Raw genomic sequence first — 14447 nt, forward strand, 5'->3', positions numbered from 1 at the left:
TTCATACAAATTTTATATATATATATATATATATATATATATATATATACCTTATATGTATATGATATGCAGATTATGTGTGGGATATATATATACACACATATATGAATATACATATATACAATATCTATACACAGTATATATATACAGACATACATATGAAGCTTATGTGTGTGTGTGTGTGTGTATATATATATATATATATATATTCATAAATTCTTTTCTAAAATAAAATATCTACAAGTAAAAGAAAAATAGGAACATATCTCTTCAAATATTCCTCCTGGTTTAAAAATAATAATTATAAATATATACCTATATATTCATTGTTCTCAGTATGTAAATATCAGAGTTTATATTTAAGTCTAAGTATCTAACTTCAAAGCCATAACCTTTCTATTGGCCATACACCATTGTGCATTGTGCTTTATTTAAGGTAATCATGAAATAACCAAATCTAAGTCACTGAGCTGTTTGAAAAACATGGACTTGTTCAGTAGAGATTGATTGAGATAAAAATTTAGATAGAGAAGTAAGAGCCATAGACATGTTAGGTGAAATATGATATTTCAGAAAAACTAAAGAAAACAGAAGATATGTAATAGTTCTAGTTATTCACTAAGAGTATAACTAGTATTATGTTTATGAAAATCATTAGTTGATCTCAGTGAATAGTTTCACATAATTTCTTTAAACTATTGAAATTTTTCATTTCTAAAGGATATATTTACATATGTTTTGAATTCTGTTTTTAAGGTTATGAAAAATTGGAAAGATATAAGGCATTTCTAGAGAAGTACCATACACACAAAAAGATAATGGTATGATATTTATATTTTTATCATTTTTCAAAAATTGTATTTTCACAGAAAATATAAACATTGTAATTTCACAGATAAGCACTAATAATATTTTAAAATTATTCTTTTTAGTCTTTGGTTATCTAACAATGATGTCTGTGTTTTAAGTAACTAGCTGAACTCTTCTTTTCACATTCAATTAATTAGTGTTGGCCTCTTCACATTACAAATTATTTGAAGATTCATTTAATGTATAAATATTCCATCCTTTGGTTATTTAGCAATTTGTAATATACTTACTAGTATATCAGCCCTCTTCCTTTAGAAAAAATAAAAAATTTTATGACCATTATATTTGTCAAATTTAAAAGTCTCCTTGAGATTTTGATTAAAATTATAATATACTTTTGAATTACTTATAGATAGTCCATAGTCCTTTTCAAAACTATGGTTTAAAAGCTGGATGTGGTGACATGTGCATCGAATCCCAGCAACTCTGGAGCCTGAGGCAGGAGGATAGCAAATTCAAGGCCAGCCTCAGCAACTAAATGAGTCCCTAAGCAACTTAGTGAGACCTTGTCTGAAAATAAAACATAAAAAGGGCTGGGGATGTGGCTCTGTGGTTAAATGCCCCTGGGTTCAATCCCTGGTACAAAACAAAACAAAAGTTCTGAGATTACATAATGTTAAAGCAATAAAAAGACTTTGTCTCTCACAACCACACACCTCATTTCATTTTATTTTTAAAATTTCAAATAAGTTTTCATCTTACACTTCATTATAAATTACTAAAGTAGTAACTTAAGAAAATTTATATTTTGACAATTGAATTTGTGATTGATACGTGACCCATTCCCTTTCTAATATTAAATATTTTTTTTTGTATTTGGTACCCAGGATTGAACTCAGGGGTGCTTAACCACTGAGTCACATACCCAGTCCTTTTTTCTTTTTATTTTGATCAGGGTTTCCGTAAATTGCTTTGGGCCTCACTACATTGCTGAAGCTGGCCTTGAATTTGCAATCCTCCTGCTTCAACTTCCTTCGTCAGCGGGATTATAAACATTTCCACTATGCCCAGTTAAATATTTTATTTTTTTAATGTTTATAAACCTGATAGGCAAAATTTTTGATCATTTGTGTATATGCCATAAATTGCATGTCTTTTACTAATAGTTTTTATTAGCTTTGTGTTTCTATTATTGTGAATTGCCTGTTTATGAACTTTGATGTTTTTTTGAGCTTATTTTTATTTCTAAGAGCTGTTTATGCTTTAAAAATATTAGCTCTTTTCAATAATATGTTATTTTTATCCTACCTTCTCTTAACCCAAAAGTGTTTTTTACTATATTAAATTTTATATTTTCAATTATATGTAATTTTTACAAAATTCCTTCAGGGTTATTATATTTTAGAAATCTTCCTTTATCACAGAGTCATAGACAAAGTCACATGTGTTCTTTTGTATTATTCTAGTAGTTTTTTAAGACTTTAATTCTTTAATCTATCTGTTATTTATTCTAGCAAAGGCATAAATTGTAATCATGTTATTTTAAGTCCATCAAGAAATTTGTGTGATTTTTCTCCATAACAGTTCTACACATTCTTTGTTTTTATTTCCCCCCTAGGTATTTTCAATTTTCATCAATAATAGCAATGTTTTTTAATCTGTTATTAACTGTGTTGTTCTATTGAAAATTATCATTGCTATATAGATATTATTCAATTGAAGGAGATATTACTCAGTTTACGGGTTTATCATGCTGTCTCTGCATTTATGATAAGGGTATTTGTACTTTGCTATTAAGTATAACTTTTAATATTTAGATACTTACATTTTCACATTAATAACATTTATTTTTATTTCTAGTTTATTAAAGTATATATGTATGTGAGTAGATGTAGATTAAATGTAAATATCACTGGGCTCAAAAACTTGAAGAAATCTCAATGGTTTGAAATTAGAGGGAATGAGTCCACTGTAGTGAAAGCAGAAGTTATTTTCATCCTTTAATCTGTGAATATGGCAGATTATATTGTCAACTGTTATCTGTAGTTAGTTTCAGTACCAAAATGATAATAACCTCAGAAAATAATGTTCTTAGTTTTAGCTCTCTTTCTACTTTAAAATAGTTTTTAGAATATAAAGATATTATTTTTCCCTTTGGATGTTTTATACATAATGCTGAGTGAAGATAGCCAACCCCAAAAACTCAAATGCCTAATGTTTTCTCTGATATAAGGAGATTGATTCGTAGTGGGGTTGGGAGGGGGAGCATAGGAAGATTAGAAGAACTCTAGTTACGGCAAATAGGTGGGAGAGGAAGGGAGGGAGCATGAGGGTAGAAATGAGGATGGAATGAGATGGACTTTATTACCCTATACATGTATGAAGACACAAATGGTGTGAATATACTCTGTATACAACCAGAGATATGAAAAATTGTGCTTTATATGTATAATATGAATTATAATACATTCTGCTGTCATATACAACAAATTAGAATAAAAAACTTTTTTTAAAGTAGCTTGCAAAAGTTATTAGCTAATTTATAATTTATGTTGCTCAGTGGAGTTAGGTTGCTGGAAAACTTTGTGGAAATTAACTAATTACCTAAATAGCAACTCTAGTAAATTGTCAAAACTAATATTAAGTGAAAAAAGCAAGTTACCAAGTAATATGTGCAATTTATATCTTTTTAAAATTTCAAAACACAAAAGAAGTTTTGGGGCGTGTGTGGGGTATGGGTGTGTGTGTGTGTGTGTGTGTGTGTGTGTGAGAGAGAGAGAGAGAGAGAGAGAGAGAGAGAGAGAGAAAGTATTTTTAAATGAATGGAAGGTATATAAGCCAAAAAGGAAAAAAAAAGGGATTTTAGTGACTATCTCAAAGAAATGGGAACAAAAGAGTAGGACTAGAGATCACAGTCAAAGAGAATCTAAACTTTTATTATGTAAACTATTTTATTTTAAATCTGTAGTCTTAAAGCAAATTCTGAATGTCAATAATAACCTATTATAGGTTGTGGGAACATATATTGGAACACTGGTAGTTATATTATTCATTAAATTTTATGCAAGTTTTAAAAATTCTGACCCTTGAATTTTATTAGATGACTTTCAAAGTCTCTTGAAATTACCCTTAGATCAATTAAAACCAACAAAAGCATTAATAATCATTGTAATTATATATATATGTTTTATTGGACTTCTTAATTGGAATTTTAACATGTAAAAATTCTTTTATTTAGAGTTTTAAGTTTTTATTTTAAATATTTTCCAGCTTGCAGATGAAATGGGGACACAGAAGAATATAGAGGTATTCAAAATTTCTGTTTTTCTAGATTGTATGTTAGAAGTATTACATGGGGCTAAAAGAATGCTTGTAATAATATAGATGTAACTATAAATATAGATAGAGGTACCAGAAAAGAGAATTGAGAACAGGTATAGAATCTTTCTCTTTTATCTATTTCATATTTATGTATAGTGTAGTTAAAACTTTTGATCATTTTTATACAGGCCAAAGTTAGTTCTGAATTGTGGAGTATTTATTTATTGATTTATTTTTTGTTTTTGAATCTGTCATATGAATATGAAAGGGCTCTTAATTTTTCAGAAGCAAAAATATGAAAATTTTTCTTAAGAGGAATATATTTTATTCTTAATAGATTAACATGAAACAAAATAATTATATTAGAATGAGTTAAACGTATCTGTCTTATATATTCATATGAAACTACTATACTAAAAAGAGTGAAATAATTACTATTCTATAATATTTCCCATTTTTCTAGGGTTGCAACTTCTCAGGATTCAAAGCAAATGAGCTTACTCAATTACCCAGACATTTGGATGCTAAACGAATTTATCTTTTTATTTTAAAAGCCCATGACTTTGATGTATGTAAATATTATTTTTATTGTATAATAAACTTTAAGAATATGATTTAATGAATCACACCTTTACTTAAAGCTATGATAAATTAGGTGTTAAGCAAGATACATTTACCAAAAGAGAATGTATTAGACACCATATTAGTGCCTCAGGAGTCTGAGGATGCTAGTGTACACTGGATTGACATGTGACCATAACAGGTACTTTTTCCTCTGTTTCTGTTCCATCGCTTAGGATAGTTTAGCCTGCTACTTTGACCTTGAAATAACTTAATAGAGCCCTTCTCCATAGGCCTTTTGTATGTTCCTTTTTAAGCCTAAAAATATTCTGGGGCATTTTTTTGTAGTATCCCTACAGAGTAACCAACCAAATGATGAAAAGATACTGGTATAGAAAGGTAACTAGGTTGTCAACTAGTGATTATCAGGGATGGGTTGAGGTTGGGATGTTTACAGATAAAACTGATCATTTTTTCCACTGCACTTAAATTTTCTACTTTTTATGTCTCAATACATTACATGTATTATTTTTCATTAAAAAGTACTAAATATAAGTTAAAACTCTACTGGTTACATCCATACTATACTTAGTGGCCTATTTAAAAGAAGTGCTTCACAAAATACATGATAAATAATTTTCTTGCTACAAAAGTTTGCATGATGTCATTTTTGTTGACTTTTATTTGAGGAACATGAATTGATATTTGTGGATTTTATTAAAATAGATGTTGAATTCTACTGAATGTATTATTTATAACCTTTTGTGAAGAACAAAAATGATCTTTGAATCTACAATTTTAAACCAAAATTGGTAAATAGATTTAACCTTGTGAACCAATTTTGATGAATTGTCTACTTAAAGGGAACACTATATTTAGACATATTGATGAAGACAGCTTATTGAAATAGATATTTTTGATTAATTGTTGACATTTGTCTTCAGTGAAAAATAGGAAAAATTATGGCATTTTTGCTATTCTTGGTCTGTCCTAAATCATCTTTTGCATAGTTACTAGCCAAATATAGTTATTGAGCATATGAAATGTAGATGATGTCACTGAGAACCTGAATTTTTAATATATTTCTTTTAATAAATTTATATACAAATCTGAAAAATAGCATATGACTCAATTATTTAATAATGCTCAATTGTGCAACAAAATTATAAATATGTATTTTATGAAGTCTATATATTTAATATTTCTGATGAAAATAGTATTTAAATTGAGATATGCTATGAGTATAAATATATATTATAATTCAAAGATCTAATACTAAAAAGAATGTAAAATTATTTACTAATAATTGTATATAAATTATTAATCATTAATCATTATATTAATCATTATTATAATCAAATTATTAATCATTAATAATTGTATATGTTATATACAATGAGGTATTATTTTAAATATATTCAGTTTAATAAATAAAATGTGCAATTAAAATTAATTTTACCTTTTACTTTGTATATAACTATTAGAAAGTTTAATATGTACATGGCTCATGTAAATATCTATTTGGCTGTGATAGTCTATGAACATTGAAAACATACTCTTTATAAGGCATATTTACACTAACATGTTTCTTTAATATATTTTAATTTGGTTTCTATGCATCTTTTTTCCCCATAGGAAAGAATATTTAAAATCTGGAAGAGTCATTTTCTCTCAGAATCTTCCATTGCTCTTTTGCATGACTCCTTTTGGTGGTGGTTTCTCCATAAATTTAAGGCAAATAAGATTTTTAAAGTTTTTTTAATAAGTTGATTTGTAGCATATAATTAATTTGTAGGTAGAGAGAACACTGGTAAAATGTTTCTCTATCTTTTCATAGAGATTAGTTTTTGAACGTAATTATCATGTATGTAATATCTGTAGACTTTAAAAATCCTGTTTAAAGTCTCCTTTTTCAAAGGAGTAAGACTTTCATATGATTTCAAAGATCCTAAATCTTTTTTAATCAGAAAAAAATAGTGAAATCAAACACTGTAGTGAGCAATAAAATTGAGGATTTATTTAAAATTGTAATGTGCTGATAAACACTAAACAGAAAGTCCACTGTAAATCACTGATATTGAAGAAGTTCAGTTTGAAAATATAAGTATACAGTTATAGAGAGAGTCTTTATTTGATTCAGAAGCATTAGAACTTCTGATTAGGATTAAAAGGATAAAGAGGGGATATTTGGGAAATAATAAGAATGGAAATAAGTAGCACATAGACAGTGTTTGACTAGAAGTAAGTATATTCTAATATTCTTAATATTTTAAAAAATTGTCCATGGTACCTTGGTTCCCCCCAAAAGGTGCAAAAGAGTGAAAGTGTATCACTTCCACACAACTCCATTCATTATCAAAAAGCCATATGACCTACAAAGTCACAATATTTTTTAATCTATCATACAAAGTAGATTCCAAAGCACTTAATATTACCAGGGATAGAGGGAATAAATACATAATGATAAAATGGTCAGTTCATCAGTATGACATAAGAATACTAAATATTTATGCACCTAATAAAGTTCTTCAGAACACATTTAATTAAAAACTTTTAACACTTCAAGGAGAAATAGACAAACTCATAAGTATAGTTCAAGATTTCATCATCTCACTCTCAGTAATTGGTAAAATATACAGAAAATCAGAAATTATGTAGAAGACTTGAGCAACACTAGCAAACAACCTGACAATTATAAAACACTCTTCTAATCTTGCTCACTTTGTGTTGCTATAACAGAACACCACAGAATAGGTGATTTGTAATGACCAGAAGTTTATTGGCTAACAGCTGTGGAGGTGGGAAAGTCCAAAATATAGGGGTCTAGGAGCCAGTATTTGGCAAGGTTCTCCGTGCTATGTCATCCCATGGCAGAGAGCCATGAGGAGATATTATGGTTTGGATGTGAGGTGTCCCAGAAAAGCTCATATGTGAGAAAATACAAGAAAGTTCACAGGAGAAATGATTGGGTTGTGAGAGTCTTAACCCAATCAGTGAATTAATCCCTGGTAGGGATTAACTGAGTGGTAACAGAAATTCGAGGGTGTGGCTGAAGGAGGTGGGAATTGGGACATGGGTTTGGGATATATATTTATATCTGGCAAGTGGAGACCTCTCTCTGCTTCCTGATCACCATATAAGCTGATTTCCTCAGCCACCACGCTTCTGCCATCATGTCTTGCCTCACCTCAAGCCCTGAGGAATGGAGCCAGCCTTCTATGAACTAAAACCTCTGAAACTGTGAGCCCTTATAAAAACTTTTCCTACTGTACAGTAGTTCTGGTCAGATATTTTAGTCACAGCAGCAAAAAAAAACTGAGCAAAACAGAAATTGGTACTGAGAAGTGAGGTCCTTGTTGTGACTAACCTGACCCTGTGGTTCAAAAGCTTTTTGAGGTTTTTGGATTTGGTGGGAGAAATTTTGAAATGTGTAGCAGTGTAAGCTGGAAAAGCTTTAGTTTGTTGTAACTGGAGATTAATGGTCGATTCTGGTGGGAGTGCAGAAGACCAGAATGGTGATAGGACCATGGCCAATGAAGTCTGGGCTCAAGAGGGTTTAGAGGAAAAGGAGGAGACTATTGGTAATCGGAATAGAGTCCATTTGGGTTCTGTTCTGGCTGAGAAGTTGTCTGCATTTTGCCTATGTCCTGAGATTCTCTGTGAGGCCAATTTTAAAAGCAAAGGACTTCTTAATCTGGTGGAGGAAATTTCTAGGCAGCATAGCATTCAGGTGGTGGCACAGATATTGCTGGCAACTTTTAGCCAAGTTTATTGTGATATTCAAGAGCAGAAAGAAAGCAGGAGTGGGGAGATTTGAAAAACTTGGACTTGAAAAGTGAAAGTAAAATTAAGGCTAAGGAAATTGCAGTTGTTAAAGACATTACTGCCACTAAAGAAATGTTAAAGACTTTGCACAGAGACAATAAGAAGATGGCTTGAGAGCATCTCAGGAGCTGGCAAGACCACACCCATCTCAGGCTCAAAGAAGTAAGGTGAAAATTCTTTTGAGAAGAGATCAGTGGGGCACCCTTCTTGCACAAAGGGACCTAGGAAGTTTTTTCAACATACTCAGCTACCCAGACACTCCAAGGCTGCTGCAGCCATGGTCCCTGGAGGCTGGGCTATTGCTCAAGATGATGGCAGACCTTGGTGTCAACCATGTGGTGCTGGTTCTGCAGGAATTCAGGATGCTGGAGTTAGGGGGTCATGGAAGTTTCCAACAAAATTCCTGGAAAGGCAGGCAAGGTGCAGCAAGGTTGGAGTCCCTGAGGGCATCCCTTGAGAAGACAGAGTATGGAGATGTGAGGAGGAAGCTTAAGTAGCAATGGAGATCCCTGAGATTAAGAAATGCCAGTAACATGGGACATTGTCCTAGGAAAGCTGCAGGAATCAAGCAGGGACAAGCCAACAGAAAGGCCACTTGGGCTGCAACAAACAAGACCACAGGGGCAGAGCTACACCAGCCCTTTGGAGAGGACATCATGCCATGTGCTCCAGATGCTGGACACAGACCTATGGGACCTGCTTGCCCAGCTGGATTTTGGTCTTGCTTTGGTCCTATCCCTTCTTTCTATGCTTCTCTTTTTGAGAATGGAAATGTTTGTTGTATACCATTATATATTAGATACTTGTAGATTGCTTTTAATTTTACTGGAGCTCACAATGTAAGATTGCCTTGACCCTCAGGGAAAACTTTGGACTTGAACTTTGAGCAATCTCAGAACTGTTGAGACTATGGGGACTCTTGGGAGTGGACTAAATGTATCTTGCATTGACAAATGAATGTGAGCTTTTGGGGGCCAGGGGCAGAATGTTATGATTTGGATGTGAGATGTCCCCCAAAAGCTCCCGTGTGAGAAAATACGAGAAGGTTCAGAGGAGAAATTATTGGGTTGTGAGAGTCTTAATCTAATCAGTGAATTAATCCCCTGATAAGGATTGAGTGATAACTAAAGTGGTAAGGTATAGCTGGAAGAGATGGGAATTGGGGCATGGCTTTGGGATATATATTTATATCTGACAAGTGGAGACCTGCTTTCTGATAGCCATTTAAGCTGCTTCCCTCTGCCAGGATGTCCTGCCTCATCTTGAGGCCCGAGGAATGGAATCAGCTGCCCATGGACTTAGACCTCTGAATAAAACTTTCCTTCTCTATAGTTGTGCAGGCTAAAACAGGAGGAGTTGAACCACTTCCATAATAGCATGCTCCCATGACACAAATGCCTGCTATTAGGTCCCACCTCCAATACCACAAAATCAGGGATCAGGTTTCTAACATATTTACTTGGGGAGACACATTAAAACCATAGTACCTATCAACAACAGAAGAGTACACATTTTTCTTAAGTGCACATTAAATATTTACAAAGATATACAATCTTCTGAAATAGGAAAACATCCTAATAAATTTATAATAATTCAAACCATACAAAATGTTTTCAGGCAAAATTGTATTATAAAATGAATAACAGTAAAGTATCTGGAAAAATCTCCAAATATTTGGAAACTAAAGAGCATACTTCTCAATAACCACAGGTCACACCAGGAATCAATATGAAAATCAGAAATTATTTTGAACAGATTAAAATTTGTAGAATATAGCTGAAGCTGTATTTAGGGAGAAACTACATTACAATGTATATCTGTATTTGAAAAAAAAAGGAGAACATTCTCAAAAACTGTGATCTCAGCTTCTTTTTTAATTTTTTTTTATTTTTTTAGTTTTCAATGGACCTTTGTTTTATTCATTTATATGTGGTTCTAAGAATCAATCACACATGCTAGGCAAACAATCTGTCACTGAGCTACAACCCTAGCCCTCAGCTTCTATCTTAACAAGCTAAAAAAGGAAGTATGAGTGAAACTTAAAGTAAGTGTAAGAAAAAAAATAATGATCAGAGTGGAAGCCAACACAATTTAAAAAAAAGAAATTAAAGAAAAATCATCAACATTTAAAAAAGAATGAACATAAAACTTCAGACTCTTCCAAAAAATTGAATCTCATCCTAAAAGTTAGGAAGCATTACCAAGGTAGCAAATCCAGACAAGATACTACAAGAAAAACAAACCAAAAATTACAGATCAATATTTCTTATGATGAATATGGATGCAAAAATCATCAAAATATACTAGCAAACCAAATCCAGTAGCATATTAAAAGGGTTATACACAATGACCAATAGGATTTATTCCTGAAATGCAAGGATAATTTAACATATGTTAAATAACTTGATCTAATGGATACTTTGGTAACCCAAATGTCCAACAGCTGCAAGATACATTTTCTTATCAAGCATACACGAAACATTTACAAAATAATGATTCTACCATTTTGCTATTTAGTTTCTTAAGATACACACACTAAGTTGAATTATATTAATCAAAAACATATCCTGGAAATTTCTGTCTTGTGCAAATTTCTTTTCTCCTCTTCACAGGTGTTAACTATAGATTATGTAGTTGAAACATGCTTTCTTGAGTAAATTATATTTGTATTGTATATATATAGGTATATATCACTTCATTTAATTCTCAAATAACTGTATATGTCAGAACCATTGACATAAGTAATCAAGAATTGCTATTAGTGTTATTATTACTATGATAACAACAAAGAAGTTAATAAACAAGTATGCAAATTATATTGGTAGTTAATAGACCTGCATTATAGTCCAATTCTTGAGTATTTAACTGGATAGCTTTACATGTAGAAGCTAACTCACAATCCGAAAATGAAAGGAAGAATAGAAATGCAGTAGATAAGACAATGAGGAATGGAGGGAAGGGACGGGCTATAGACAAAGGAAAGACAGTAGAATGAATCTGGCATCTGACATAATTTTTCTGTGTACATATATGAAAATAATACAGTGAATCTCACCACCATGGACCTCCATAATAATGGGACTCCAACTAGAATAAGATATATTCTGTGCTTGTATAATTATATTATAATGGATTCTGCTGTCATAGATGACTGAAAAGAACCAATAAATTTTTAAAAATAATAATTCCCCTTGACATTTCTGAGATCAGAGCAGTCACCGAAATAGAAGGATTTAAGCTAGGTGATATGTAATTTCATTTTAGGTCTAAGATTTATTAATAAATCTATCTATAAATCCCAGGTTATTTTGTTTGATGATTTCATTACAAACTACCTTAAATTTGAAAATTTGGGGGGTTTTGTTACCAAAAATCATTAATGCCAGCTTGCACTTCTACAGCCTATGTCATAAATGAGTTGGAACTGTTTAATTCACCTTAATTGTATAATGACTTTAGATGCTAATTCACCTCTTTGTTGCTTAGTAGTGCAAGAATCACGGTGCTACATTGGCATTTTAATATTGACATTATTTTTATATATAGATGTGTTTCTTCTTAAAATATATTTCTTTTGTTTCCAATTTAGCTCTCTTATCATAATTGTATTAGTTCTGTCTCATTCCTTATTGCTTTAATTTCACTCTGTATTACTGATAATGAATGGATTAGAATTGTAGGGAACTGAAGTTAACTAAGCCATTGATTGCCTTCTACATAATAAATACTGTGCAAGAACCTTCATTAACTCCTCATGTTTGTGTTTTCTGTGTACCAGGTATCATGTTTTGTGTACAAAAACGTGATCTTTGTCCCTATTTAATTTTACTACACTTCTTTAATGCATTGTATATCTGTCCTACACCTGTCAGATAAGAAAACTGGGGCATAATTATCTCACCAAAGGTAATGCAACTAATAAATAACAGAGCCAGTATTCAAATTCAGGTTTGCATGATGCCAAAACCCATCCTCATTCCCTTATACCAATTGGCTTCCCTTTAAGAATAGAAAAACTACTGATATTATACAAATAAACTCCCAATTGTATTTTCCCCTTATATTTTTGTGCATTATAATTATACAAAATAGTGGGATTAATTGTAATATTGATTTTAATTTCATACATATTTTAATTTTCAGCCTAACAAAAAAAATCAAGATTGCTTATTTGATAGAATTTCAGAAAGTTATGTGACACTTTTCATTAGCATACCTTTAAGACGGAAAGATGCATTTTTTCAGGTAATGGTAGAAATGAACAGTTATGTTAATTATTTTTAGAGTGAATTAAATAGAAAAAATAGTTATTTTGTTTAAACATATACAAGAACACATTTTGTTACTTTGAAAGCAAACTTGTCTGATATACAGTAAGTAATGGCAATATTTTAAAAGTTATGCTCTTACTGTCACTCCCCACAAGAATATAGTATTCTCATGCCTCAAAGTCTTACAGAATATTTAGTATAATATTTTGTATGATATTAATAATTTGAAAAATATTAACTTATCCTATATACATTCTTGGTTTTGTTCAATTTACCTACAAATTGATTTATTTTTTTCTTTATGATGAATCATTTGATCTATTTAAAATAAATTTCCTATATTATACTTAAGAACCAATCATCTGTTACAATAAAATACAATGCATAAAATTATGACTCAACTGCTTATTTTGATTTTTTGCTGTTATACTAATGAATAATATTGATTAAAATAATATTCTTGAGTAAAGTAAAATGAAGAATGTAGAAATGTTATTGGAAATGTTTATATTTAATAGCTAGAATTTCAAAACACAAGCCATATTCAAATACTTTGTTGTTTGGCAATCTGTAAATCAGAAATACATAATTATTTTAGAATTTGTAAATGTTTTCATTGCTAATGTAGATTTAAAATACAAAGTGTCCTTTATAATGAAAATATATATAAACCTATATTCACAAAGTTTTCAAACACTTATGTTCATCCTTGACCTATCTTACACAAATGCAAATATAAAATGTGGTAGTGGACTTGGAATAAAGAAATTCAGCTTCATGTCTGTAATCTGATACAAATTACCTACGTAATCTGCTCAACCTCTCAGGTTCATAAGTAGGTTTTTGGTTACATTAAATGTTAAATAATTGTCATGTGGAACAATATTGTTCTGAAAGATAAAGTAGGATTTCCTTTGCTAATACTGAAATTGTTTTTTCTTATTTTCAGGAAAAAAAGTTAATGATTAAAACTTTGTTGTTAAATTAGCTGAAAATTTAAAAAATGTTTTTTTCTAACCATATTCTTTCCCTAATATGTCCTTTTGTGGATTTTATATTAATGTGTATTTACTAAGTGTACCTAGCCTATCTACACGGCTTGATAAAATAAAGCAACTTCATCAAAGGACTCTTTAATAAAGGATAAGGATGAAGTGGTCCAATTAGATATCCCCCATTCTCTAGTTCTTGGTCCTACTTTTTTGATCTAAATGTTCTTCCCCAAGATGTGTGTGTTATTTAATAGAAGATATAATTGTAACATCTCTCAAATCATGACTTGACATTTTCTGGGTTCCTACTTTAAGTATCTTTTTCCAAAGGAAAATTAGAAGTTGTTTAATCAGGATTCAAAGCCATATTTGAAAACAAAATGTACATACCTTAGTAATTAGACTCCTTGACCTATTCTTTCAATAATTCCTCTCCCTGCTTGCATGTTTGAGAACCAGGCCACCTTCCTGTAGGTTGCATATCCCAGCAGGAATATTTAAGTATAGGTGGAGCTTCACTCTTCTTGTCCATTTTCCATTATTTTACACTCATTCAACTAAGTGACGGTTTCATTGCTCTTGGTTCATGTAATTTATATTACAAAAGCCAGAGAAACTTGTTAATGTTTAAGAATGAAAATATTTTCTTCAGTTCCCACTGTTAAGT

At 31.0% G+C, this 14447-nt stretch overlaps 1 protein-coding gene across 1 annotated transcript in view; it reads left to right on the forward strand.

The window, feature by feature from the left end:
* The window catches only part of Fam227b (family with sequence similarity 227 member B), a 65394-nt gene that overhangs the window by 27208 nt on the left and 23739 nt on the right, over positions 1–14447 (forward strand). The window contains exons 5-8 of the mRNA XM_048793248.1: positions 757–821; positions 4081–4116; positions 4595–4699; positions 6328–6426. Of these exons, the coding sequence (XP_048649205.1) occupies positions 757–821; positions 4081–4116; positions 4595–4699; positions 6328–6426 (305 nt within the window). The remainder of the gene's footprint in view (positions 1–756; positions 822–4080; positions 4117–4594; positions 4700–6327; positions 6427–14447) is intronic.

The sequence above is a fragment of the Marmota marmota genome, unplaced genomic scaffold, assembly GCF_001458135.2.
Source record: "Marmota marmota marmota unplaced genomic scaffold, marMar, whole genome shotgun sequence".
Lineage (NCBI taxonomy): Eukaryota > Metazoa > Chordata > Mammalia > Rodentia > Sciuridae > Marmota > Marmota marmota.